Raw genomic sequence first — 27,444 nt, 5'->3', positions numbered from 1 at the left:
GATATAGAAAAACATCTCAGGCAAATTAGAGCGCAATTCTCTTAAACCCATATCCACATGCACATTGTCTTATAGCACGCTGGGAAACTCTGCTCCCCTGCACCCCAACACACAACACATCTCCCTCCTAGGTGGTTAGCTCTCCCTAGTGACCCACGTGTCCATGGCAAAGTCCCTGAGGTGTTGGGAAGCCTGCGCCGTCGTCGAGCTGGCTTTAAAGGTTCCTTGGTGGCTTGTGGAGGCGGGGTGGTATTATGACGGTGGTCCTCAGGCTATGACTCCCTCCTCAGGTGGAGCAGACTCGTGGTTACTGTAGCATTTGGTGCCATGAGACATATCAAAGAAACAGAAACAAGATTTCTCAGAAATGAAATATTTACAAGCGTCAGCCATACAACGTGGAAGCCTGTCACACTGTATGTCATATAATGAAAACATATCTTGTAATAATGACTTTGTATGAAATAGTGTTTTATAATTATGACATACTTTAATAATATAAGGAGAAGGGTTCTCATAGTTATTGCTATAGCATTGTGCTATTTTGAGGATTTAAGTCACAATTATGAGAACTGTTTTAATCAGTATGAATTTTTAAATCACTGTTATGACATAAATCACATTGAAAAGACAGTATCTCATCATTATGGGATGCAAAATCCTAATTATCAAATACAAAGTTGTAATTATAGGACGCTTTGAAATGATTGTGACATGATGACTTATTACATATGTGACTTGAGTTTCTCCTAATCAGTCTGTCACAAAGGAGCTCAGATAAAACAACAAGGTGTGTTAACGGCTAACAGTTCAAATTGTAAGCTATTTAGCTTAGTTGTTCATGCATTCAAATGTATCTACATGTTAATAGAATGTGATAAGGATGCTACCAAACCTAAATGCTCATGAAAGTGCACTGTAACTATTTGTTTAAATACATAAATATGAAATCCAAGCTAAGACTATAAGTGTGTTTAATGCTAAACCTTACATATTATACCTCACATCAAAGCAATGCTAATAATATGTTATGTTCTGGCTATGTAAGAAGTAAGTGCAGTAACTACTCTGTGTAATAAGTAGAAGTAGTCTGTGAAGAAAGAAAGAAAAAAAAAAAAAGAGGACACACTACCTCTCTGTTTGCTGCATGTCAAATACAGACATCAGGTCCCACTGCTTCGGTAGTATAGCAGCTGTTGAGTGACTCTCCTCCAACTCATTATCAAACCTCCACCTGTGACTTCCACCTGGATACACCATCAGCTCCAATTTCCACTGCAGCCACCCCACCTGGAGAGAGAAACACCCACTAGGCTTCCCCCTTGAGGCAAATTCAGTGTATTCCTTTGTGTCCACCCAAACAAAATCATGTACCCTTTCCAGATGACGCCTTGGTTGCTACACCTGATAACATAATAACACTGTTTTCATTTTTTTTATTTTTTTTATTTTTTTTTGTATTGTTGTTGTGATTCTGTACAGTTCACCTTTTATGAACAATTGTATTACTTGACACCTTTCATTGTTACTGGTAAAGTCTTGATATTTTACCTTCCATTTTTTTTTCTTTTTTTTCTTTTTTTTTTTCCGGGGTGACACAAACTATCCTGTAGAGGGGGAGAAACTGTATTAGTTTTTCCAAGTGGCAAGTTAGGTCTGTGGTCATTTTGTCTGAGGAGCGATGAGTGCTGAAATGTCTCTTTGAACCCTGCAGTGTAATAAAAAAAGGAGAGGAAATGACTCTCTTCTCTCTACATCACAACAGCAATTTTCTTGGGCTCGTTCCGCCTGCCTTATGAAGAGATCCGGGACATTGTGCTGGAGGTAGACGAGGAAAGACTGAGCGAATCACTCATCCAGGTAAGACTGATCTTCAGTTTGATGTGTTAGTTTTTACCCTCACAACACACACACACATACACACACACACACACACACACACACAGGTACACTTATTGAGGAATGTGTGAACTTGACTCTTTGTGGAGAGTATGTGAGGGGAACTGGAAGAGATAATTTCCCTATGTGCTCACTTGAAAACAGCATTTTTAAATTCCACTGTCTGGTGGCTAGCTCAGCGACCCCATTTAAAACCTGGTATGGTCTGTTTTTTGGCACCAGTCACTCTTCCCATTCTCATGTGGACCACAGAGACCCTCATTCATCCTCTTACAATGGATGATGAAGGACAACACTTGGCAAAGTCTCCTCAACTCCACCCTCCTTTCCTCTCGTCTTTGTCTTAAACCATGATTGATGAGCTTCCTAAATGCTAGTTGTTTTTGCTCCTATTTTATTTCATTTTTTTCCCCCCCTCTTGTGTCTGAAAGCATTAATTGGGAACAGGTCGGGTGCATGTGGGGTGAAGATGCATCGCTAGACGGAATTAGGCTCTATCTTTCTTGTGCTCTCCTTGTGACCACAGCAGTCATGTTGTCTTTTGCTCCTGCTTTATTTCAGCAGTAGGAGGTATAGACCTCAGGGGTGAGTAGCAAATAGAAGATTTGATTTCAATATAATCTTGGTAGTGATACACCCTGTTGTGTGCATGAGTGTGTGCAACGGTGTTATTTGCTCTTTTTGTTTTTCCAGACCAGCAGTGGGCATTGTTCAAGTGCTGATTTAAAGTCCAGAGGTCCTGGGAGAGAAAAAATAAAATAAAAAAATGTACTGATATATACGTCCTTTCCCACATGGCTTATCAACAATCCAGCAGCTTCCTCCCCACTGCTTTAAACACAGACACTGGTATCAGGTGGAAAGGCAATATATATTTAGATGGGGGGCTATCCAGGGAGCTGTCCTGCACGGCTATATTTTGAGCTCTGATAACCTTTAATTGGCTGGTAATCTGGAAGAAAGCTCAGAGTGTACATTATGAGATGGCACACTCCCCCTCCTGCTTTCTGACGGAGAAAGGAAGTTAAGGTGTTGACCTTTTCCCACCTCCAGCCTTTCTGTTGCAAAGTAGTTCATATCTGCCAGCAGGACAGCTGTGTCCCCAGCCAATCCCCACCAGGACCTCATTGCACACAGCACCGGACAAATGGTTCGACTGGTACACAGCAGTCAGTTTGGGTTACAGAGAGAAGAAGCAGTCCATCAAACAGCTGCCATTAAAGTGACCCTGGCCGGTAACGGCACAAGTGAAGCTGGCCAGTAGCCTGCTGCATTAGAGATCGCTTTAATATTTAAAACTCTTTGTCCAAATTTTTAAAGCTGTTGGGTATTCTCAAAGTCACTGACATGGCACTGGACCGATACCGAGGAAGACAGTGATTAAGAAATAATGACCAAATGTTTACAAAAGCACACAGACAAGAAAAAAGCTACAGCATCTATTCTCAGATTTCCTCAGTGATGCAGGTATTCAGATGCTGACAGCTGTTGTTACCTTTGTTCCTTTTCTTCGCAGTTTTTAACAAATGCATGTGAATCAGCGGTGTTATTGATATGACAGGTGGCCAGGGTTAGTCACAGAGAAAAAGAAACGTTTCAGTTTCCACAGGCAAGCAGCTAGCCATCCTCGTTGAGAGACTTTCCACTGTCACGTTTACGTCCTCCATCTCCCTCTTTAATAAATGTGAAGCAGGACAGTGAGGCTGCTAACAAAGAGGCAGGCTCAACGAGGCTCATGAGAGCAAGTGTGTGAGTCAGCATAAGCATCTGGGAGCCAAGCTAATGTCACAAAGTCCAGGGGGAGGCGAGAGGACCGACTGAGTTAACTTATCGGTGCAGAAGGAGCACACATTTGGCAAGTGTGCTGTTGCTGGTTAGATAATGCTTCTAAAGACAGACTAAGCCTGTCCTGCACTATGAGGACAGCGCTCAAACCAAAATGCTTATTTACTTCCCAACATACTATGTCTGTCTTGTTCTGTGTATATTTTTTGCACCAGCCTGAATTACTCCCCTATTAACCTGCAGGGTTTCTTTTTTCATTTAGATTTAATCTTTTTTCTTTGCAGTTACATTGGTGCTTGTTTGTGTAGCCTAATGAAATTCGAATGTCACAATTATCTGTAGTTCTGCGTATAAGTTTAGTTATTCAACTGCAAGTTATGCTAATTATTCATAATGCAAAGTTATTTGTGTTAAGTAGCTTCAGAATAAAATTAAATCAGTAGAAATGTAGGCCTCTGAGAAATGTTTAAGTGGTTATGTAAGAGGCGTTTTTTCTTCTTTAAAAAGGCTGCATGGCGACCCATTATAAAATACAGATTATGCCATATTTAAGGTTGATCATAGTACATTTTGTCTCATATTTTTGATTTACATACTAGCATGTTTAAGTAGAATTTGAGAGGGAGACATGGAAGCATGCATGTTTTATTTAAAAGCAAAATGCATGAATCTTCAACAAAAACTGTGAATTTGATCATTTAAAGTTGCTTGAATTCTATTAAATATCAGTGTGAACTCACAGATATAAATATGCACTGTATCCCACCAGTGTGTCATATGCCCAGTGGTGTTTTAAAATGTATTCATATGCACCGTTTGAAGGTTGATGGAGGTGGACTTGGAAAGTTGCATTAGATGGAAAGCATAATTTGCTCCACACAGTGTTTTAAAATATCATTTAATATGAGAGGGACACATAACTATCATGGGTATTTTTATTTTTATTTTTTTTACATGGAAATGTTGCTAATTGTATACTTTGATAACTGGTGAAACAGGAATGTCACGCTTATAAAGCAGGATCACGCAGCTCACAAATTAAACAAGGACGCGAGCCCAAGAAATACACTTATAGCTATATTTAACGCTATACAGCGGCACCGAAGGAGAGCAAAGAGACTTCCTGCTGGGTGACACAGTCCTGAGTGTGGGCTCCATCTGCACAGTGCTCATCTACACTCATTATGCTGATTAATCACTCCACACCACCCACTTTCAGCCACACGCCAATCACCATTTATCCACATGGACAGATGCACACACGTACCGAGAAGGAAGATGTGTATGCATAGCGTGGCAATAATAAAAGGCAATGCATTTACCGTCTTGCTAATGCTAGATAGAGTGGGTGATTCTGTACTTTTACAATAATAAAGGTAAATAATGGAGTTGAACTGATGGAAAAAATATAATAAATAAAGATGCCTATTTGAATAAAGGGTTTACTGTACATGCAGCACTGTGTATAATGTTTTAAGAAATAAAAATAAAGTGCAGATAGGTTCAAAGTAAATTCATGTTTTTTTTAGATTATTATTATTTATGGATTTGCTTCATATAAAGTGCAAAAGAAACTAACGTATATGAAATCAGAGAAATCAGCTCCCCTTGGTAAATTTGAACAGGTTATTTTATGCATCTTTGAAAACTTGCCACAGTTATATCGTGGATTTAACCTGCCTCAGTCGCTTTAATTTCTTCTTTGTTCTTCCTCTTGTTGAAGATATTTTATTGTTTGTTCATATATTATTCCTGATGTATATTTTGGGATCATTGTCTGAATGCAGAATGAATTTGAGGCTGACCAGATGTCCTCTTGATGGTCCTGCATCATGAACACAAATCTATGAAGTGCCTACAACTTTTGGATTGTGCAGTATACACAAAATGGGTATTAGATTTGATCAGCCATTATTTCACTATTGTTAGATTGTGCATTTGTAACTGTTAGTCATTCAATAGGTTCTGATGAAAAGGTTTTGTTGACACGGATATTTCAGTAGCTTATTGTCATCAATTGTATGTTTTTCTCAAGTTTTCATTACAAAGGTGATCCTGTCAGTTTGATGTCCAAGACATTCTCTTACTGAGTGATGTTTGTTTAATATAATGTTTTGTGAATCATTAGCAGTAATCTTTAAAAACTGAAAACTTTACCATACAGCTTTACAATGTACTGCGGTGTTGGAGACCTCTCATTAACAATGGCTCCGTTTCAACTGTTTTTTGTGCACTTGTTGAAGGAGGAAAAACCAAACAAACAAACCAGTACAAAACTGTGTCCAAAATCCAGGATGTGACACTCAAGCACAAACTGATAAATGAAAGATATTGTGAAAAAGGAAGGAATCAAGGAAGCAAGAGGTGTTCGTAATGCATCTAAAACTCTGTAACTCAATCTTATTATCTTCCTTCTCCGTCGACATGTCTAATGTAATGATTTGTCAGCAGAATGTGGCAGTGCGCTGGCCTTGAAGTACCCCTACAATGTGTCACCCTGGCAGAGTGGATAGATAGGAGTTGATTGGCTCTCCTTATTCTGCATTAGGGCCCATCAACGCCTCAGAGATGATGTACACATCCCTGAATGCTGGCAGACAGTCCTGGCTCTCACCATTCATCCATGCTCCATATGAATCCTTGCAATTCCACACTTATTTTCATCCCCATGCAGCCGGCATACAAACATACGTACATAACATGCAAATGGATAGACAGTGTCAGTTATCTCCTCTGTCTTTACATCCCTGCGCAACCGTGTCATTTATCATGCAGGCAATAAATGTGTGTCCGCTCCTCTCACATGTACAAACACACACACACACACACACACACACACACACACATGCTTGCAAGTAATCTATCCCCCTCTTGCTCACTCTTTGATTCTCATTTGCATACAATATTCATAGTGCTGGTGGACAGAGGTCACTTTTATATATCAGGTCAGCCTCATCGAATTCAGTCACCCCACTACCATACCCTGTATAACAATGAGATGAGGAGGACAATGAAGACAACAATACGCGTTGGCTCGCTGATAACAGGTTGAGTCTCAGAAAGCCTGGCAAAGGTCTGCTTTTAAAGGGCCGACAGGCTCACAAAGCTATTCATTGCTATTGTTGGCGGGCAACAGAAGCAGCAAAAGGAAGGCTCCTGTAGAACTTGTTTGTGTGGGAAAGGAGTCTGGCACATGTGCTCTGGGCTTCAGGGGCCTGGTTGCATTGTGTTTGTCCTTAGTTTGGCAGTGCAGAACTACTAGCCCCTAGTTCTGTTCGGTTGCATCTGGCTAAGTGCATATTCTTCCTCATTTGTATTGTTTAAATCATGATGTGACTATGCCCGTGACCTTGCTGTTATTGACTTAAGCTGGCTCTCCTTTGGTGTTTTAATTTCTCCAAAAAGTCCCTCACAGACCCTTTGCCCCCCAGAGACAAGGCTTAACTGGCATAATGATGGTATTTGGTCCCATGCCCTTATAGTTCTTGCCAGTGAAACACAAGGAGGCCAAACAATGCCCCGATTATTAATAAGCACTTTTAAACTAGAATAGTTTATAGTGTAATGAACTGCTACACATGCAGGGAGTTACTCATAATAGTTCACTGTCAGGGTTACTGTGCTGTAACGGGCTAAGAGCATAATTGTAGTGTCTTATTACATTCACGTATTATTTACTGAATTTACAGAATTTTGTTGTAATGCAGAGAAGCACTCGTGTTTTATATGTTTTAAATGCTTTACATTCAGTCATCATTCCATCAGCAGTGTAAGGGCAGTTGCACGTGACTGTAAAAGCCCATTTCACCACATGATGGAGAAATTATCCCCAGCAGTTGAAGTAGAAAGAAATGCAAATACAATAAAAATGTATTATAATTATCCCATATTGACATTTGTCCCTTATTCTGAGCTAGTTGTATTTTAGCAAGCAAAAGAAAATTGCTGCTTACTTAGGTAAAGTCCTGTCAGAATGTGACATTTCTGTAATTTTTCTTTTACTGACTCGTTTTTGCTATTTGATCAGGAGATTTATTGAAATTTCTGTATTCAGATCCAATATAGTGGTGACAGTTTAGTCAAATTAATTCAATCACTCCAGTGAATACATATTTTGTGGTGACTTCCCTTTCAAGGTAGCTGAAAATTCATAGTAAGCTCGCCCAGCTCGACGATAAACCTTCCTCTGTTGTGCCAATGGTCGCTCGGAAAATGGAAAATAAGTTCAAGTGGCTGACAAATGTTGTTATTATTGCATTACACATGGTTTTCAATCTCTGAGAGGAACTGTGTCCAAAGGCGTTGTTAGGAAGACTTCTTACTTACAGTAGGGGGGATTAAGTGGTATTGGTTTTTAGGAATTTAGATTAATGCTTAGCAAGTACACTCTCCAAGCTTTAAGAGCTTCTGCTTTTGTCTTGCCACTTTTCTACTTATTTTTCTTACACAATATCTCTGCTGGACTACCTTTCATTCCCTTGTTGCTTAATTGGCACATCTTGGAAAATTGTTCTTTGTGATCACAGTTATAAATTCTTAAGTTGTCTACAATACATGCATTTCCTCTTTTAATGCTCCCCCAGGGCAAATATAAGCTTTTCCAGGTCTAATCAGCTTTTCTACTTCCATCAAGCAAGCCTGTGGTTGCTCATGCACTATATATAGTTTAGCAGCTGCTGAGTCCCTGTGATGTCCAATTATGGCCCATTTCTAATTTAACCATGTCACATCAAAGCTCATCACTACATTGACCTCAGTGGATCAGAGCTAATGCACCACCACAAAGGCTTGTATTTAGTTTTGGCAACTTTAATCGCCCATTGAGGTTCAAAAGTTATATTTAAATACACATAGTAAATTACACATTTATACTTGAACAGGTATGTGATTTTTTTTTTGAGGTATGTGACTCACATTTAGTCCATTCAGGCTGGATGTTGGTCATTAACATGTGTTGAGCTTTTTTGGGTTACCCAGTGTACTGAACCCACTATATCTAGTTAAAATCTGTGTGTTTTGGATTCACACATTAAAGTAGTAGCCTCAAGTGCTATTTGTTTGTTTATTTGTTAACCAGCAATCATGGAATGCTACACAGTGGAAGACTGGAATTAAGATTATAAACGAGGTCAAGGCCAAAAGCCAAAGGTAGCCAGAACAGGCTGAACAAACTAAGCCATTACTACTTTTTTGTCCAGTTAACTTAATACCAAATGCAGTAGACAGAAAACAAAACTCAAGTCAATATCTGGTGTGACTTCCTTTTGCCTCTATAATAGGAGGGTAGGTGGTTGAGTGGTAGATGCACTCGTGGACACTTTTTCAACGTACTTGGCAGGAAGATTGTTCCAACCATCTTTGCCACAGTTCTGTGGGCTTAGGCTGTCTCAGTTGATTCTGTCTCTTCATGTAATCCCACACTGACTAGACAATCTTAAGATCAGGGCTCTATGAGGGCCTCACCATCTGCTGCAGAACTTCTTCTTGTTTCTGAAGATAGTTCGTTCTGACTCTTGTTTTATGGTTGTCATTCGAGGTCATGCTAAAGAACGAATCTGGTACAAATGCGAGTCTCCACATCTAAATCACCTCAAATTTTTTGCACAACATAGTGCATTGAGAATTTGTTTCAAACAAACTGTAAGAACAGTTTTTAGACTGCTGCAGAGCAGTTCTTTTCCCCACCCTTACTCAGAACATGCCATATGATCAGGCTGCTTGAAATGAGGGAGTCATCACTAAATGTTTTAGCACGCCCAGTTTTTTGGTGTGTGTGGTAAGCTAAGTCTCGTCAGCGGATGATATGGCCCTGGGTGCTTGTTTTGCAGAATATCAGAGTGGCTTCTTAATGTTTAATGTCTGCCAATGTATTTTATATTACCCCATCTTCTTTTCAAAAGGAAAGGCTAATGACTAACACTGCACTGCTGCTATTCATTTGTAATTAGTATTGCCCTATGTTGTGTGCAAATGCACTTGTAAGAATATCAAAGAAAAGCAGAAAAGACATTCATTTTAACATATATGTCATCATCCTAACCCTTGGGTTTCTTGCAGCAGTGATATTCATAGAAACAAAAATAAACCTCACCTTTCTATCTCTGTGTTATTTTGCAGCACATCTGAAGTCTATTTTTTGCTCCTTGCGCATTAATGTAATTTAATACATAGTTTCATTTCCAATAGAATGAAAAAGATACAATTTCTACCCAACTGTATTATGCCACTTTTATTGGCAGCAGGAATCCTGAATGCACATTTCCTTTGATCACAGTCTATTATGGATTGACATTTGCATTCCCCTCCTTCAAAATGCAACTATTATGCCTAACTTTATGTTTTTAATGTTTTCCCTCCCTCGGTCAAGAAATGTGCTGCTGTGTACTGTGTACATTTGTATGGATTTCATGTCATTTAGATTTGCCAATGATCCCCAGATGGTCATAAAGCTGTGTTTTGTTCAATTTCTGTTCATAGTGTGAATCCAAACCTAATAAAGTGATTGTCATCGATTTGATTTAACATTAGGCAGCTGAGGCCTGTCCAGTCTGCACTCCGCCTCTCGCCCAGTGTCAGCTGGGATAGACACCAGCTCCCCACAACCCTCTACGCGTTAAGGCGTGTGTATCTGATGGCTGGATTAGGCAGCTGAGACGTGCGAAATGCCACAAAAAAAATGAAAGTCTGCAATGACTACTTTTCTTCTTTGTAATTTCGCTACATGGACGAAGCTTTAACAGATCATGCTGTTCACATAAATGTGCGGTTATATTTGAGCTGTTTTTATATATTAGAACAATCATTTTAAATTGTTGCAAATGAAATCATGTGTCACATTAAATTCTTATACACACTGACTAGGTCGTCTCACAGTAAACACCAGTGTCGTCAGCTTCTGGCTTTGCGCTACTTCCCTTCACCTCACCATGGCAACAACCTTTCTGCCAGGTCTCACAGGAGTCTTCCGAACTAGCCTTGCTTGTTATTATTGTTTATCTCTCTTGTCAATCACCCAGATCACCGCCATGCTCATCCATATGCATGGGCCCATCATTACATGTTGTTGCTCATTGGCTGCAGGGTCTGGCAGTGCCCATGCCAGCCTTTGTTCACTGCTGTAACAGGTGATTTTAGCAGACTGGCACATTGTTGGGCATCATTTTCATGGTGTATAAGTGCACATGTGGGGCAAGGCGATAAGTATGGGCCTGTTGGATTAGAGTTTAAGCAGGAGAAACGAGTCCCCCATGGGCTTAATTGTGGTTTATTTTGGCACACAGCACATAACTCTCTTCTGCATCAAATGCTAATTTAACAATGAAACGTGAAATACATTATGCGGATTTGGTAGGGCTGGAAAAATACGACAGGAGAGGAGGGAAGGTATTGAATAAACAAAGTAAAGGCAGGGGAAAGAGAGAGACGAGGCTTGGTTTGGTGCAATATCAAATATGCTTCAGAAATTGATGGCCAGGACCCAAGGTACTCCATGTACTTTTCACTGATCATCACCAAGCTGCTGATCTCTAGCTACGGGGTCCTGGCCAGGTACTCTGTCCTTAGGTTGAATATTGATTAAAAGCACACACATTCACACATACACACACATACACACACACACACACACACACACAAATGCATATGATGCATTGGAAATTAATGCACCATATAGCACAGCAGCTAAAATTTTGATTATGTGCAGTTCGTTCAGCTCCTCCTCTGGCATACCGGGTGCTGTATTTTCTTAACCGAGTAAAAATTAGTTTTCTGTTTTCACTTTCCAATTCTGTCTCTTTGTTTCTGTGACAGATGGCACATCACTCAAAGAGACACTCTCAGACAGCAGAGTCCACAAACAAATTAATTTCTATTACTGTTTTGCATGCTGGCTCTCTTCTTATTTGATTGACAGTCTCATCATATACCAGCTCTGTATTAGGACGACTATATGAGACACTTTGCAAAAGAAGAATGTTCACAAATGAGAGACAGTTTCAGAGCAGCGCAGTAGAGTTCATCCACTTTTCTCCACCTTGAGGTTTTTTTTTTTTTGTTTTCATGTGTTTCTTGGGAAATGTTCTGCATATAGTTTGTCTCGGATTATTTAAAAAAAAAACAAAAAAAAAAAAAACAGTTTTATTATAATGAAGACTGATCATATGTGTGTTTGCATTTGAAAGCAAAGTTCAATATCAGTTAATATAAAAAATTCATGTGTAAGTTCTGAGGGCTCACACATACTCAGGTGGGGGTGGATGATCTCTGAGAAACATTTTGTTTATCTCATGCTATCGCTGTTGTTTTTGTTTGCTTCTTTTCTGTCAGCGTTGCTCTTTTCTGTCTGTCTCTTTCTTTACCGAATTCCGCCTCTCTGTTTATATCTTTTCTTTCTGTGTATGAACCTGTATTTGCCTTCTTAGTTTCCCCTCTTAATCCCCCTCCACACCCTCCGTGGTACATGTAAATGCTCAGGTGTGCACATTTTTAAAAAACATATTAAATATAAATAAATAAATCCCCATATTTATGTATTCTAAAAGACACATTTAATGTCACACAAAGTCTGTCAGGTTTCCCAGCCCCAACCTTCAAATTAATCCCTCCCCCTCCCCTTCTCTCTCGCAACCTGTTTTCCTCTCTCTGTGTGTTTGTGTCTTTCTCTTAGACTGCATTTCTCATTTAGTTTAATGCGATTTTAGAATCTGTCACACTCAGTTTGTTGCCTGTCAATCTGTCACTGTAGCTTTGCTCACAGTGAGATTCGAGGTGTTTGTGTGGTTTGGCAGGATGTACATTCTGTAAACTATGCAGCCTGTATGACTGATGTGCATTGTTTAACATATTTACCTCTGAGACAAGATTTGCCATTTCCTATTGTGTTTTTTTTCTTCTTTTTTTTCTAGTAAGTTGTTCTTCTAATCTTAACTGTTGGAATTGTCAGGCTATACTAATGAATGTTTTAAAGGCAGTAACACAATTAGAAATGTGCTGCATATGATAACAAATGGAAGAGAATAGATGTGCCTTATCAATAATGTTTTTTTTGTTTATTTGTTTTTTGTTTTTTTTAAAGCTGAACAAAAAAGAACTATGTTGTTCATTTTCCTGAGCATTATCTGTCAACACTGCCCTCATTCTCGCAGACAAAAACTCAACCTGATACCCTTTGTTCCACATATTCAGATTCCAGTTCTGTGTTAGTAACCTTTTGTTTGAGATGGATGCTGTCTACACCCACAAAGTATGTGGAAAGTTACTTTTTTCTCTCTCTTTTGACTCTTAAGCTTAGTTTGGAAGAAAAAAAAAATGTTTGAAATCGCACATAGTAATTTTTTTTTGGTTTTATTAGTCAGACTGTCAAGGGGTTGGTTTGAGAAGTACAGAAAGTTGAGAAGGCTTCTTGTCTGTTGATTATTTTGTTATTGATTCAAACTGAAGTCTTCACTGATTTGCCATGAGCCGGGTAGGGGGCCCGCTGAGGTGTCACGGCAGGGAGATGGCACTCCCATGTTGCTCTTCATCACAAAGCCTGGGCAGAATACCACATGTTTCTCTGTCTCCCAAAATTGAGGAAAAAATCAATTAAAAGGAGAAAATCACATCTGTCAAGCACATGGCAGACATGGCTCTTCTTCTGTCTTTGTTATAGACCTCCCATAGGCCTTTTAGAAAGGAGCGCAGTTTACTCAGATCATCTTTGAGACATCAGGTGACTCTCTCTCTTTTCTCCTTTATTTAACCCAGCTTAATAAAGACTTTATTGCTCTGAGAAAAGCTTTATCGATTGACGTGCCTCAGACTGTATCTTAAGGCTTCTTGGGCTTCTTTATCATTTTGACATTACTGTTGGGAATATGCTTCTCTTTGCTCTTAGCTCGTTTCATGAGGTACGGGTAAAATAGACGTGGTGGATGTTACAAGTTCAAGTCAAAGTTTAAAATGACAATCCAAGTTGACTTAATTTTCCTTTTTACACAATATGATATTTACTTTGTTTTTATTGTTGCCCAGAATACATTGCATGTGACTCAGAATGTGCACGGTCACTGATATTCATTATATCTTTAACATTGAAGCTTTTCAATAGCTTTCTTTTTTTTCTTTTTCACTACATTTGCAACAAATCCCCACGTACTGTTGTATTTTTTTATTTTTTATTTTTTTTACAACATGTAGTGTCATCAACTGTTTGGTTAAGTTTAGGGCTAATGCATGCCCAATCCCGCCCTTTAAACTCTATTAGCTTGGCATGGGTTTGTGGATGCCGTGAAACTGTGAACTTGATTCCCTGGAAGCTGGCTGACAGCAGCAGAGATCAAAGTACGGAAGTGAAAGCCCTACAGATACTGTCATCCTCTACAAATGTTTAGTGAACCGTAACCTGTATCTCATTACTTTTACACTCTCCTTTACCCTCTCAGCCTCTTGCGTTCCTCAAGTACAGACCTTCCTCAGTCTGGGTAGCATGGGTGGAATTATTCCATCAATATCTACTGCAGCTTTTTTAGGGGTTGTTGTTTACTGTGTATGCACCAAAATCATATAGTTCTAAATGACTGTGAGGGGGAAAACACCAGAATCAGCATTGCGAGTCTGTTTCTGAGTCCTTGACGTGACCTGCTGTCAGTAAATCTATAATAAATTGATTATTATGTGCAATAATATCCTAATTGCTAAACAACCATAAACAATTCACTGCAAATTAGTGTTATGGTTTTACTACAAATTAAAATTTCACACATGTTGACAAGCAGGCATGCGTTTTCACATGTTTTCGTCCCAATGGGAATTAATTGTACACAAGCTACTGGACTGTTGCTGTCCCAGGTCAATTGATTTATCTTTCATCTTCGTTGATGGATTGGGGCACATCGTTGAGTGATGGTTGAAAAACTGATTGGTTGAAAGATTTTTACAATCTGCATATCATCTGTACATAGGACTGTTGTTTCAATGTCGGGACTTAAATGAAATGAGCATTTTCCTCTCATATCAAATCTCAATACATACTTTCACACCATTTTCCTTAAAACCTTTGGTAAACCGTTATTCCCTATCCGCTTATTTGATATGTTCTTTTTTTGTCCCACATTCAGCCTACAGTTTGACATTGAGATGCTAGGCAGGATTTATGAGGTTTTAACCTGAACAACCATATTTGCTGTTTCCTCTGTTGTATCTTGGCACATGTGCTGATATGTAGCGCCTTCATCTTCGCCCAAGGCGGTAAATGAATGTGTAGTGTTGCTAGCATACTTCCAGTAATCTCTCCTTGACTGCTGTGTGTGTCTGGTGGCCTGTGGTGAGGAGTCTGGCCCAGCATCATCACCCAGTCTCCCACATTGCCACACATATGGTGCTGCCTTTGTGTCAATTGTACTCTGTGGGGTTTCTGATAATTAACAAGATGACAGACAAATGAAATGACAAGCGCAAGGTGGATTCAATTTTCCACTACCTTGTATTCTTTCCTCGTGTTTCAGTTGCGTTCAATTGTCACATTTTGAAATGTTTTAGATTGCTTTCGCCTTTTTAAAAAAAAAAAAATGTATTCCACCTATAATGTCATTACACGTTTTTCCACTTTGTGAACTTCAAACCCAACAAACAGTAGTAGTTATGTACGTTATATGTTGTGTGCTGCCTTTGATTTTCTGCTTAAGCACCGAAAACAAGTGCAGCTTTACTGAAGAAAGAAAGATGTGATATTAGTAATGGGTCCCTTTTTCCCCTTCATTTCTATACTGTGCCAAACCAGACTCAGCTCCAATGGAAAAGCATTGTAAAAGACTATTTAAAAAAATATACCTCTAATTGTTTGCCAGAGAAGCGCAGTCTCAATAATCGGATTTGCCACAGCATTAGCAATAACTATTGCAACGGGTGAATGATTTGCTTCTGCACTCATGTTGTTTTATTCAGAGCCAGTGATACATTGTCGGAGAACTTTGTTACTAATCCACCTGCTAATGTCAGGAGAAGAACTTTATTCACACTGTATTGTGCTCTCAGCTTCTCTCCCAGCACATCATTTTTTTTGTTCATTTGAAGTTGTACTTACACACACTTCAGTCTGAGTGGGATCAATCAGTGTGTTTGACTGAATCCAGATTGCTGAAAGCCTGTTAAACTGGCATTTTAGACTGTTAACAGACTTCCACCTGCACCTTGAGCATACATGTCTAAAGAAATAATCAAACTTATGTTAATTCCCTTTTGCCAATAAGTTATTAAATGATTATCAGGTATGGAACAGGGTTAGGAAGAGTTCCTTCCTTTAAGGTCATTGGTGAATTATTACTGTAGAATGTGTTGCCGGGAATTACAACGCTAAAAAGATACTCAGTCATCATTTAATTTCAAAGTAATCCTTGCAATCCCAATTACACAAATGTTTTTTTTTTTTACGTCATCAACCATTCTTTCTGCTTTTGCTGATATGATCAAAAGCCATCATTATTAAGGCACCAATGCTTGCCGCAGACCCTAATTGGGGCTTTGGCAAAAGCAAGCAACTTTTGATTTAATGGCTTCATACCAAACAGGACTGCATGGCTTGCATTATGGCTTATTTTTTATATTGCTGAATTCCCTGAGGGAAGGACAGAGATGTCATCATTAGTGGGCAGTGTTCTTTGGCTGTGTTGTCTGTGATGGGTGCTGAGGTCTATAGCATGGTCAGCCAGGCCTGTGGCCCAGCAGCAGTGTCTGCTCTCTGTTTCCCCTGTCTGGACTCCCATCTGGCCACGTGATCCTGCGCCAGTCTGCTCCCGCTGAATAAATTTGGGGGGCTAATGAGGAAGGAAGCTTTGTGAAGACCTGGAAAAGGGCACCTCTTCCTCTTCTTCTCCTCTGAGAAAAAGAGGGGGGAAAAGTCGCTGTGGTCAATTTTATTAACTTGGCTGACCTTCACACAAACAATTAACATTTACAGAAAACGCAGCCCCTCCCATTATCTTCCTCATCTCCATCTTAATCTTCAACCTCACCATCAGCAGTATCACTTCTTTTTTTTTCTTTTTTTCCCGCTGCTTCCTCAAAGGAAATTTATCTTGCAGTAGCAAATTAGTGGCAAACCCGTTGCATGTATTTTATAGACAGTTGCAAGGTGATGTGGATTATACAGTAGAAGGTCGGTTATCTGAAGGTTCCTGACATGTTCAGTAATTGGCTAAGGGCCACTACTCTCACAGCAAAGAACCAACAGTGAGCAGTGATTATGTGACCTTATCTACTCACTTTTCTGAGACAATCATCAAACCTCTGTGCTTTCTGAGTGAAACCTGGTCTAATAAAGATAAATTTACATGATCACAATGATTTGCTTTGACGGTTTTCCATGACATCTGCGTCCATTTCCAGATGTGTGGAAAACATTACATGCTCCTCCATGACACTAGAAATGTGAACACAGAGGCACAAGTTCGCATATAACTTTAACCTTTTTACCGTCTGTATGAACAAAGAGCATATTCTGTTAAAAAAAGAAAGAAAAAGAAGAAGATATATTTAACCATGAACTACCTGGTTAGGTTGAAGAGGAACACACTCTTTGCTTGTGTGAACTCCTTTCTCCTCCTGCTATGTAATACAAGCTGTCATCCTTGTCTGTGAGGTGATTTTTATCCTGACGTGGACAGAAACTGAGATTTGCATTAACAGTAGCTCCCTCTGTGTGTGTGTGTGTGTGCGTGTGTGTCTGTGTTTGTGTGTGCTCCTCCATTTGTAGAACCTGATAAAGAACCTGCCGGAGCAGAAAGAGCTGAGCGCGCTGGCGGAACTAAAGGGTGAATATGAAGAGCTTGTGGAGTCGGAGCAGTTTGGCATTGTGGTGAGTATAGTTTACTGGTGCCTACAGGAGTCCCACAAGACAACACACAGTATACACAATCACACTCCCTGTTGTAGTTCAAACACTTACAAGCATGCACAATTAAGAAATTCAATTTCTCTTGACTTTTGGGGGGAACTGCTCGATTTGGGCAGTAGTACAACTTGGACATGGGGGTACTTTAAACTGATGCTTCCCCAAGGGTTTCAGTAGCGTTTAATTTAAACATCTAACCGCACAAAGGGCATATTTAATTACAACAAAGTCAATTTGGTAACCCGACTTTCAAAGGACAGAGGCCATGGTATGAAAAAAAAGTATTTTTGACTTGATCAAGAACCATATTTTGACATCAGCTGTCAATGTTGTCTCATGATAAAATCATACCCTAAGGCTATAAATCCTGTCTGTAATAAAGTTCTCTGAAAAGTATGCAGCTGTAGTCAGCTGCTGTGGTGATGTATCCCAATCCTCTAATCAATTTACCACAAACAGCAAAAGTTCTGTTTTTTGCAGTAGTAAGATAAATAGTGCTGTAGGTAACATATCATATATTTGGATTATAACTTCCAGACAACAGTATTTCTTTTCACTCATCGGATTTTCTTGATTGAGTATGTAAATTGTTCGGGCTCATTCTGTGAAGCTTTCACCAAGATGTTTCGCCCGCATCATCAACCTGTTTTTATTTTTCCGGGCAACCTTGGAGTTTCGCATGCACCGGCAACTTTGCCTGCTGCCTTTTCACATTAGCCTATGTTCTTGTGAGGATTAGACCTTGCTGATGACCGAAAAGGCAGGGTTGAATAGTTGTACTGTAAATCTGTTGTAGAAGAAGGGGAGTACATCATCAAGCTGCTCTGACCTTTCCACTTAGTTACAGCTGTAATTACTTTTTAATTAACTGCTCTTGCCATCCATTTACCAAGTGAATACCCAGCACTTAAGGCAACAGTTAAAGAAAGTGTTATCTTTAAAGTTAACTTTACAACAAGATCATAGAGGTACATTATGCAGTTTTACAAAAGACATGTTCGGGTAGACCCAAGGGTCGCCAATGTGCTCGGTAAACGCTAGTTATTCTCATCACTTGTTGAAGACGTTTTACCTGCGTCTTTTAGAAGATGTAATGAAGCAGGGGGAGGAAGCTTCCCCTCGTGATCTCGCCAATGTTGTGATCATATACCTCCCTGCTGATGAAGTAGCTCCTCATTGCAGAGATATTTAGTTCCCCTGGGAAATAAGCCATGTTCAAGCTTTTCTCTGCCAGAGCTGTCACCAGTGTGCTCGCTTTCACTGTGATTCCTACTCATTGTATACAAATCAATTCAAGTGAGAAAGAAAGGGGAGGAGTGTGTGCACTTCGTTGAGTTTGTGTGTTGCGTGTGCACAAGGTGGGACTGTGGCTGTGTGAGTGTTGCCACATGTCATGTTTGTGTTAATTATTGTCCATCTCCGTAGCTATTTTTTCTTGATTCCTTTTTTTTTTGTTAAATGTTTTTTTTTGCTTCAGTCATTCCACTCCAAAGCCCACAAGTATTGATTGGGGCTGTTTTATTATTTATCACAAATCTGTTTAATGGGAGATTCCTTTATTCATATTAAAGTCAGGAGGGACATGGGAAATGGGTAAATCCCATTTGCTAAAGAGGGTGGTTGATTTTCAGTTTATTAGTGGCAGCAGTGATTACGCTAGAGATTCAACATGACGGCAATGGCAAGTCGGTATAAGGTCTTCGACTTTCTTTGTTTGTCTTTGCTTGCTCACCCTATTAGCAGTTATTGTATCACGTCAGGAAGTAATTGTCAAATGTCCCTGAAATCATGAGCAGCAACATTCTTAGTTGAGAACCCTAATAGCTACATTTTCAAAGCCTTTTGTGCCTTAATGCAAATAAGACATATCATTTCTGTTCATAGATAGATGTTCATTATTTGTCTGATAAAAACTGCGTCTTGTAAGTGCAGTTTGCCTGTCAAGTGGGCCACAGATTGCTCTTAATCATGTGTTTTTCAGGGTGGATCACACAAATAATGAGCTCATATAGTTTATGTATGGGGGCTCTTACTACTGAGTGTCAGAGTAGCACTGCAAAATTGTGGGCCTCTCAAGATGTGTACATTGTGAAATATTGACATCGGAAGAAATAAGAGAAAAATATATCATTGGCTATATTTAAAAAAAAAAAAAAAACAGAAACTTTGTGCTTTTTCTTGCATTGTTCAGAATATTTTTTTTAAATCATTTTTGAATAATTTTTTTCATAGTTGCGTTATGAAAAAACAAATAATAAAAATATTTTTTATTAAATTTCAATCTACTGCAACAGTGAGAAAGACATAATATATCAAGCATCGCTCTCAAGAGTGACAGCTTATTTACAGTATGACAGCGAACACGAAACTGTTTTTGCATTGGTCGGTTATGCGAAGTAAGTTTTCCATGCCATGTAAGAAATGCTGAGGCTTATTTGCAAAAGACTGGAGAAAGTGTGGAGTCTTTTCCTGTTGGGTTCTTCTGTAACAAACATGTGTCCCATCAGTGAAAGCAGAGCACATCTTTGGCTTCTCTGAAAATAAGTACATTGAGCATGGATAGATGATTAACTTATAAATAAATTCTAACTTTATGATAAACTTACAAAATAAATACATGAAGAAGGTTTAGTTGAGCTGCACACAGTTATTAAATAAAACAAATAAAAATGTACGCAGATGAAAAAATAATGTCAGACTTTTATTTGGCTAAATAATAACAGGCAACTGATTTTCACTAGACCTTGTTTGTTTTTATACAATGTAAAGTACTTACCATTGTTTCTTTTTTTTTTTATTATGATTTCTGCCTTCAGATGAGTTCAGTTAAACTCCTACGACCACGACTCAATGGCATTCTGTTTAAGCTGACGTTTGAGGAGCAGGTGAACAACATCCGACCAGACATCATGAATGTGACGTTCGCCTGTGAAGAAGTGAAGAAGAGTGACAGCTTCAGCAAACTCCTGGAGTTGATATTGCTGGTTGGCAATTACATGAATGCCGGCTCAAGGAACGCCCAGACGTTCGGCTTCAACGTCAGCTTTCTTTGCAAGGTGATGCACAGCTACAGCACAGACGTAAAGCATGTTCACAAAATGTCGAAATGTCAATTGGCTCGACTCATCATTGTTAATTTTACTTCACATTTCAAAGGTACAACACACTGGTTTCGGATATATTTTGATTTAGTCAACTCTGTTTTGATCTAATTTGAGATTAAGCGACAATCAAATAAAATAGTTTCAATAAAACAAATATTAGGAAGTGTGGAACTACCGTGAAGACAGAATCTGTGTTCACTGCCAGATAAAATCACAGCATGCAAAGGTGTGAAAAAGAAGACTGGCAGCCATGCACACACAACTATACAAAGCACAACAAAGCTGTCAGCTCCCGCACAAAGCGAGGGTTAGTCAGGTTACAATGAAAACAAGGTTTTTTGCTTTGATTTTGAAATGATACCGCAAGAGGAAGGTGACTCGAAAAGAAAGAAATTATAGTAGGAACATTGTTATTGTTTGTTATTTATCTACATAAATCAGTATAACATGACATGTTTTTTTTTTCAAATTTTATTTTTGTCTATGGATGTTGCATTTTTTTTTTAACAGAATTTTCTACGTCAAAAAAAGCTTTATTTGAACCGAACCTTTACAAGGCTACAACTGATGTCTTATACAGACATAGGAACTGGAGTACTAACCAAACTAACCAGTGTTATAATTTTCTAAGAAATTAGACTTTCTGAAATTTTCTGAACTATGTCAAACAGAATTCTATAAATGCATTGGGTTCAAGTTGTAGAAAATACACTAAAATGTTTAAGAATTTATAGCACTATATAGAAACAGTAAATGGGCTAAAAGCACCTCTTCAGGAAAAGTCCTCTGAAATGTGCAGACATGCACAAACCCTTTGTTGTCATTTCCATTTTTGCACTGTGACGCTGTGCAGCATATACAACAATCTAGTATTTAGTATGTTATTGGAGGATGCTGAATCAGGGGCAAACCCTCCTCCCTGTGCTGCATCTGGTTCTCAATGTTGGTGTGTCTTTTATTTCTCAAACTATCAGCTGTTCTGTAGAAGCGCTACAGCTGTTGCATAAATGGAGGGAAACCAAAGCTGATCTATCCGGAATGATTGTTTCAAATGAATCTGTCGTGGCACGTGAAAGCATTCAGCGTAGGATTTTTCCATATGAGAGAACTACGTGTGAATTCCAGAAGCCACCACCTTCCAGGCATATTTATGTGGGAAAGGCTTTACTCTGGTAAATGTAGTGTACCTTTGGTATTCCAGCAAGCTGACTGAATCAGTGTGGAGTGTCAGTATAGAGCCTGGTAACGCCTCAGGGGGCTGATTGGACCATTATTGATGGACAAGGAAAAAAGTCTGCTTTCTCACTTTAGTCAATCAAGTAAATGGCCCCCTGGGTGGCAGGTCTGGGGTACCTAATGGGCTCATCAGGGAGGAGGTTGATGATGGGAATGAGCAGCAAGGAGAAGAGCCCAGGCTGACCCACCTTCGCCTTCCACCTTGAGCCCTCCACTACAACCTCTTGTCCTGTCAAGGACACACAAATCTCCTGGGAGCCTGGTCACATATATCCAGCAGACTGAGCTGGCACTCTCACAAGGACATTAGTGAAATGTGGATTCCATGTCACTATATTATAGTTTAGTTTCAAAAATATCTGCGCAAATGACATTATTGGAAAGTTTTTACCTGTTTTTCAAATACCTTTACTGCAAAAACGTCCTAAGAAATATGTGTGATAATAAAGAGCACAGAATAAGAGACTGTTACGATAGTTAAACTATTTTGGTAAATCCCAAAATCCACAGATGACCCAAAATAAAGATTGCATATCTTGTCCTTGCCAAGGAAAGAAACCAGCTTACCAGCCTTCCTTAATAATTAAGCACCACATGGAAATGATTCATGTTCCATTTAAGTTGAACAGAACAGGCTGTCTGTCTATGAGGTGCTTGACTGGGTAACGAGGACTCATCTACCCAACGCTAGTGTGACCTTGTGTACAAAATGTAACGATTTCCACATCTGAAATTATTGTTACAATTACCAGTGGCATTATGCACTTCATGCCCACATCGTATGTGCTAGCATCGATACGTAAGTGTCTGTCTTCACAGAGCTTATTGTCAGCAGTGGCCTTGTATGCTTTTATATGTAAACACTCCATTTACTTTTGTTCTGCCTTTATTATGATTTTGTATGATATGAAGTTTTTTTTTTCACCACCTATGCAATCTGTTTGTCTTTTGCCGCTGCGCCATCTGCAAAAGTTAAATTGAACAATCAAGGGCCGACATTTCTCCTGTTAATGTGATGCTGCTGTATTCCCATCGCCACTTCTTCTGTTCTTACTAAATTATTGTTTTATTTATTTATTTAGCTCTGATGTAGATGTTTAAATGGAAACTTGTTTACTCGTAATATATCTTGCCACTCTACATTCAGATGTATAATAATGCATTGTGCTAACTAGTGAGGGATTTCAAATAATGCTACCTCAAGGCAATTTATGTTACGAGAGATTGAATGATACCACTGTTTAGAATTTGCTTTCAGCAACACAGTAATGAAACATTGTTTTTCCATCTACTTCAAATGAACAGATTTGTTTGAAGTAGTAACATTTATGCACACTCCATTCAGTCGCCTCATTAAAACATAATGGGATAAGACACATTGTAAGTAGCTTCTGTAAAAAAAACAAAAAAAACCCAGATATGAGGCATTTTATACGGGTAGTTTAAAAAAAACAAAACAAAACAAGATCTGAGGTAAAACTTAAGGTAGCGTAAGCTGTTCAAGGAGAACATTCCTAAGCTCAAGAGCACTGACGGTGAAGGTCCTTTCACTTTTAGCACAAACTTTAAAATGGCTAGGACAAGTGATGGACTAAGATTAAAATGGTTTTGGACTTTGACATAGACGAGCTCATTGCAACCTGTGCCCTCACACTCCACAGCCCTTGGCACAGTTCTCACGATACCTCAAAGCTGCATGACTGAAATTCTTGATGTAAAATAGTGTGAAACTTAACATCAGCACCTTGGGTTTTATGTGGATTCAGTGTGTCCTTACAGAGGCCCTCGACAGGATGTGTTACTCCTACCAATGAGGCCCGTTTGAAATACTGGCAGTTAGCTGCTGCTATGTGCACTAATGTCCTTGTAATTTATCTGTTCATCTCCTCAAATGTATTGACTATTGACCCAAATTTGTTTTTCGTACAGTCGCAGACATTATGTCATTTAAATTGTACACATTCAATTAAATGCGCAGGTTTAGAGGGAGAAGGTGGAGAGGTCCATTTATGAATGAGCGGCCCCACATGCTCTGTGGACTTTGTCCAGTTTTATTATGTCAGGATTATTCACCTCACAATGCTAATATGCTTCCAGTTTCATCAGATAATTGTAATGGCTGCCCTATTATGTGAAGCCACATGGCCTCTCCATTTACACCCACTGCACCTAATGAAACCCCAGAATGCCCATCCTCTTCCCCTGCATGGCCACAAGATTAGTTCAGGTTAAAGATTCCACTCTAAATTATTAGCACATTTTGTCAGGGAGAATGTACTCCAATCTAGAGATGCAGTGTTAACTCTACCACTGTACCACATCATTTAAAATGATTGTTTCAGGAAATGTCCTGTTTACTTATTTTTTTTAACATTCACAAATAAACCTATTTTTTTCAGTTTGTTTTTTTCTCTCTCCCCCTCTCTTTATTACATATTACCAATATTAGTCAGCAGATGGAATCAGTATGCCAGAGATGCACTTTTTTCGTGCAGTAATGACAGTTTGGGGTGTAGCAATAAACAATTAAAATTTAAAATCCATGAAATTAAATTGTAGTTACACAACGTGAGAAAATGATTGATCCTCATCTAATAAAAGCATGTGTGCGTTTTGGGGTGGGTGTGTGACGGCGCGCCTCTGACTGCTTATAATTGTGTCAGTTCGCCTTTGCCTAAATGTGTGTGCGTGAGCAAGTGCTTGCATGCCTACATGTGTGAGTATGTCCAACTGCAGACTGTTTACAGCACAGATATTATCAGTATGAGTACACAGAGGTGGGTTGTGCTAATTAGCTTTCCCAGCATGCCATTCGAACAGCATGGCAATCACGGTGGGGAATGAATATGGAACAAGTTTTCTATGCACTGATGTGAAGAATCCCAGCTTCGCTGTATGAACACAGACACATACACACACACGCGCGCACACACACGTACTTGGCAAAGACAGTGCAGTGCTTTCATTCAAACTTTCCTGCCTCACTGCTTTATTCTCAGGGCTGTGGTGTCATTATGTGTATACCTCTACCATGTATGCATATTGGTGTGTGTTCATCTGTTTTTGTATAGTCATCAGTAATTGGCTGTGGCCATTTGTAAGGTCTCTCTTTTTTTAATATCATCCTCTCGCAGAGTTTTCTAAAAACATTTGGATGCTGAGTTCACCTTGTTAAGAATTGATTTTCCCCGTTGAATGTACAACATCAGTCCTCAGAGTAGCCCTTTTTTTTTTCTCTTTTTTTCCAGGGCTGACGACTACTTAATCAGATGCGCTATACACTGGGTTCAGGTTGAAAGGTAGCAGTAGCACAGCATCTAAAAGGAATATTACTGCTCTGAAAACATAAAAGGATGTGCACTTACATACAGCTGTTGTTGCTTTTGGAAGTAGCGTATCAGCCATTATCTTTATACTGCAGGAGTCTGCACTGAGGTTAAATCATCAACATTTTGAGACAATATAGCAAAAATGTCACAAGCAAAATGGTGATTAACCCTTTGGGGGAGATGGTGTAAAACTGTTAGTTAATCAAGGTGTTTTGTTTTTCTCTTTTTTTTTTCTTTTTAGCTCCGAGACACTAAATCCATCGGTCATAATACGACACTTCTTCATTTCCTGGCTGAGAAGTGTGAAGAGACTTATCCAGAGATTTTGAGGTTTCCAGATGAACTGGAGCACGTGGAGAACGCCAGCAAAGGTACGTCTCTCTGCCTGTGTGTATCGAGACTGTCCAGTCACATACAGTAACACCCAGAGTGGTACTACTAATCTGGGGAAGGCTAACGTCGTCACTGTGCTGCTACCAGAAGATAAACCTGAATGGAGTGAACTGTCTAACTCTGTATCATATTCATTTATTTACTATAGGATATTTCACCACATTTAACCCCTTACTCATCCATTTCTTCCCTCGATGACAGCAAGCGCTCTTTCTTTGTGACAGGAATAGAGTTGTTTGTCCAACCATACTGTCATTCAGCCTGTCAATAAACTAATTCCACTTTAATTCTATTCTCAAGCATTTGGTGGAATCCCTGCAGGCTTATTTACTTTGTTAGTCTCGTAATTGGTTATTTAATCTAATTCAACTAATTATGCACTTGAGTGAGGCTGCCAGCCATTGTGTAAGTGGACTGAATAGTCTTCACGCTTTGTATATATTAAGATGTCTATATGCACACATTTTGAATTATATCAACTTTGTCATTTCATGGAAATGAATTATTCAAGCAGAAGCCCGTTAATTGACTGAGACCGGTAAATAAATGCCGCTTTCAAAAACCCTCAGGAAGTATTTAAGGAGTAGGGATGCAAAAAGCAGTTTACTCTGGGCACACCACACTTACACAGTGCTGTTCTATTGATCGTCACATACACTTAAATTGGATTAAGTGGGTGATTTTCTTTGTACATGTTGAGACATCAAAGGTGCTGACATGACTACAGGTGTTTGGAGTTGATATAGATGACTCAGAATGTATTCCTTTTTTTTGCCATTCTCATATTTTCAGTGCTGTTTCTTTGTCTGTCAGTGAGATTATGTAAAAACTACCAGGCCTGGTTTGATGAAACTTGGTGGAGAGTCAGAGCATGGCTAAAGAAATAGCCAATTCAAATTTGGCAAAAATCAGAATTACTTACTTTGAGGCTGTGAGCGATGGAATGGGCTTTGGTGGATGACTGTGCTCTCCGAGTGCTGCTCTAGTTTCATATACTTTAGTGTCCCTAGCATGTTTAAGCTTTGGTAGTAAGACAGATCTATTTTATTTTGGGTAGTTTGTTTGTCTGTAAGTCCTTACATTCGTCCCATTATTGTTATGAACGCAGTATATTATGAACATTAAGACCTGATAAATGTGAGGCTTACAGCTTAATGTCGCTGTGACCTTGCAAACCCATTTTTTTTGCCATAACTAAAGAATTCCTACAATTGATATGACAAACTTTACACAAATATCTAATAGGAGAAAATGATAAAGTGATGAAATTTGATATCATAAAAAAGGTCAAAATGTGACACTGTGACATTAAAATGTTCTTGGGCGGAAAACCCCCCCAAAAGGAACAAGTTTCTGGATATTTTTTTAACATCACAACTCAGGAACATATTGTGACTGAATTGGTAACACTAATCTTGGGTTTCCCACCTTGAAACTGGCGTTTGTACACATCAGTTCTGTTGAAGATGTGTGGCGAAGCCTCCGTATTTTATTTGTGGCAACATTCATATCTAAATCACTGCCTGCTGTCACGGCTACAACATGTTCCATCAAAATCTGCTTTTTCTTTTCTTTCACTGTGTATGAGTCTGGACAGACATGGATGTAAACTCAGCGATCTGAGAGCATGTGCTTCTGTCTCTTTGGGAAACCTTTACTACCTCTAGAATGGTAGAGCATTGCTCAAGTGTTTACTACTATCTCGGAATCCTTTACAAGCTTTGGGTCTCCTTTCAGGTAAACTGGCAGAAACAAACGTTTAAAGCTGCTGTTTCACCTTAAACTGAATGCATTGTGCACTCTTAACAAGAAGTCAAGAGCTACTTATGCA

The 27,444-nt window shown here is 39.1% G+C and overlaps 1 protein-coding gene across 1 annotated transcript in view; it reads left to right on the top strand.

Moving 5' to 3' along the window:
• diaph2 (diaphanous-related formin 2) overlaps positions 1 to 27,444 on the top strand; it is a 382,471-nt gene that overhangs the window by 209,842 nt on the left and 145,185 nt on the right. The window contains exons 20-23 of the mRNA XM_008276280.1: positions 1,766 to 1,860; positions 17,414 to 17,515; positions 20,368 to 20,607; positions 25,462 to 25,591. Of these exons, the coding sequence (XP_008274502.1) occupies positions 1,766 to 1,860; positions 17,414 to 17,515; positions 20,368 to 20,607; positions 25,462 to 25,591 (567 nt within the window). The remainder of the gene's footprint in view (positions 1 to 1,765; positions 1,861 to 17,413; positions 17,516 to 20,367; positions 20,608 to 25,461; positions 25,592 to 27,444) is intronic.

The sequence above is a fragment of the Stegastes partitus genome, unplaced genomic scaffold (genome assembly GCF_000690725.1).
Source record: "Stegastes partitus isolate 25-593 unplaced genomic scaffold, Stegastes_partitus-1.0.2 Scaffold2, whole genome shotgun sequence".
NCBI lineage: Eukaryota > Metazoa > Chordata > Actinopteri > Pomacentridae > Stegastes > Stegastes partitus.
This window is presented reverse-complemented; position numbering and strand designations above follow the sequence as displayed.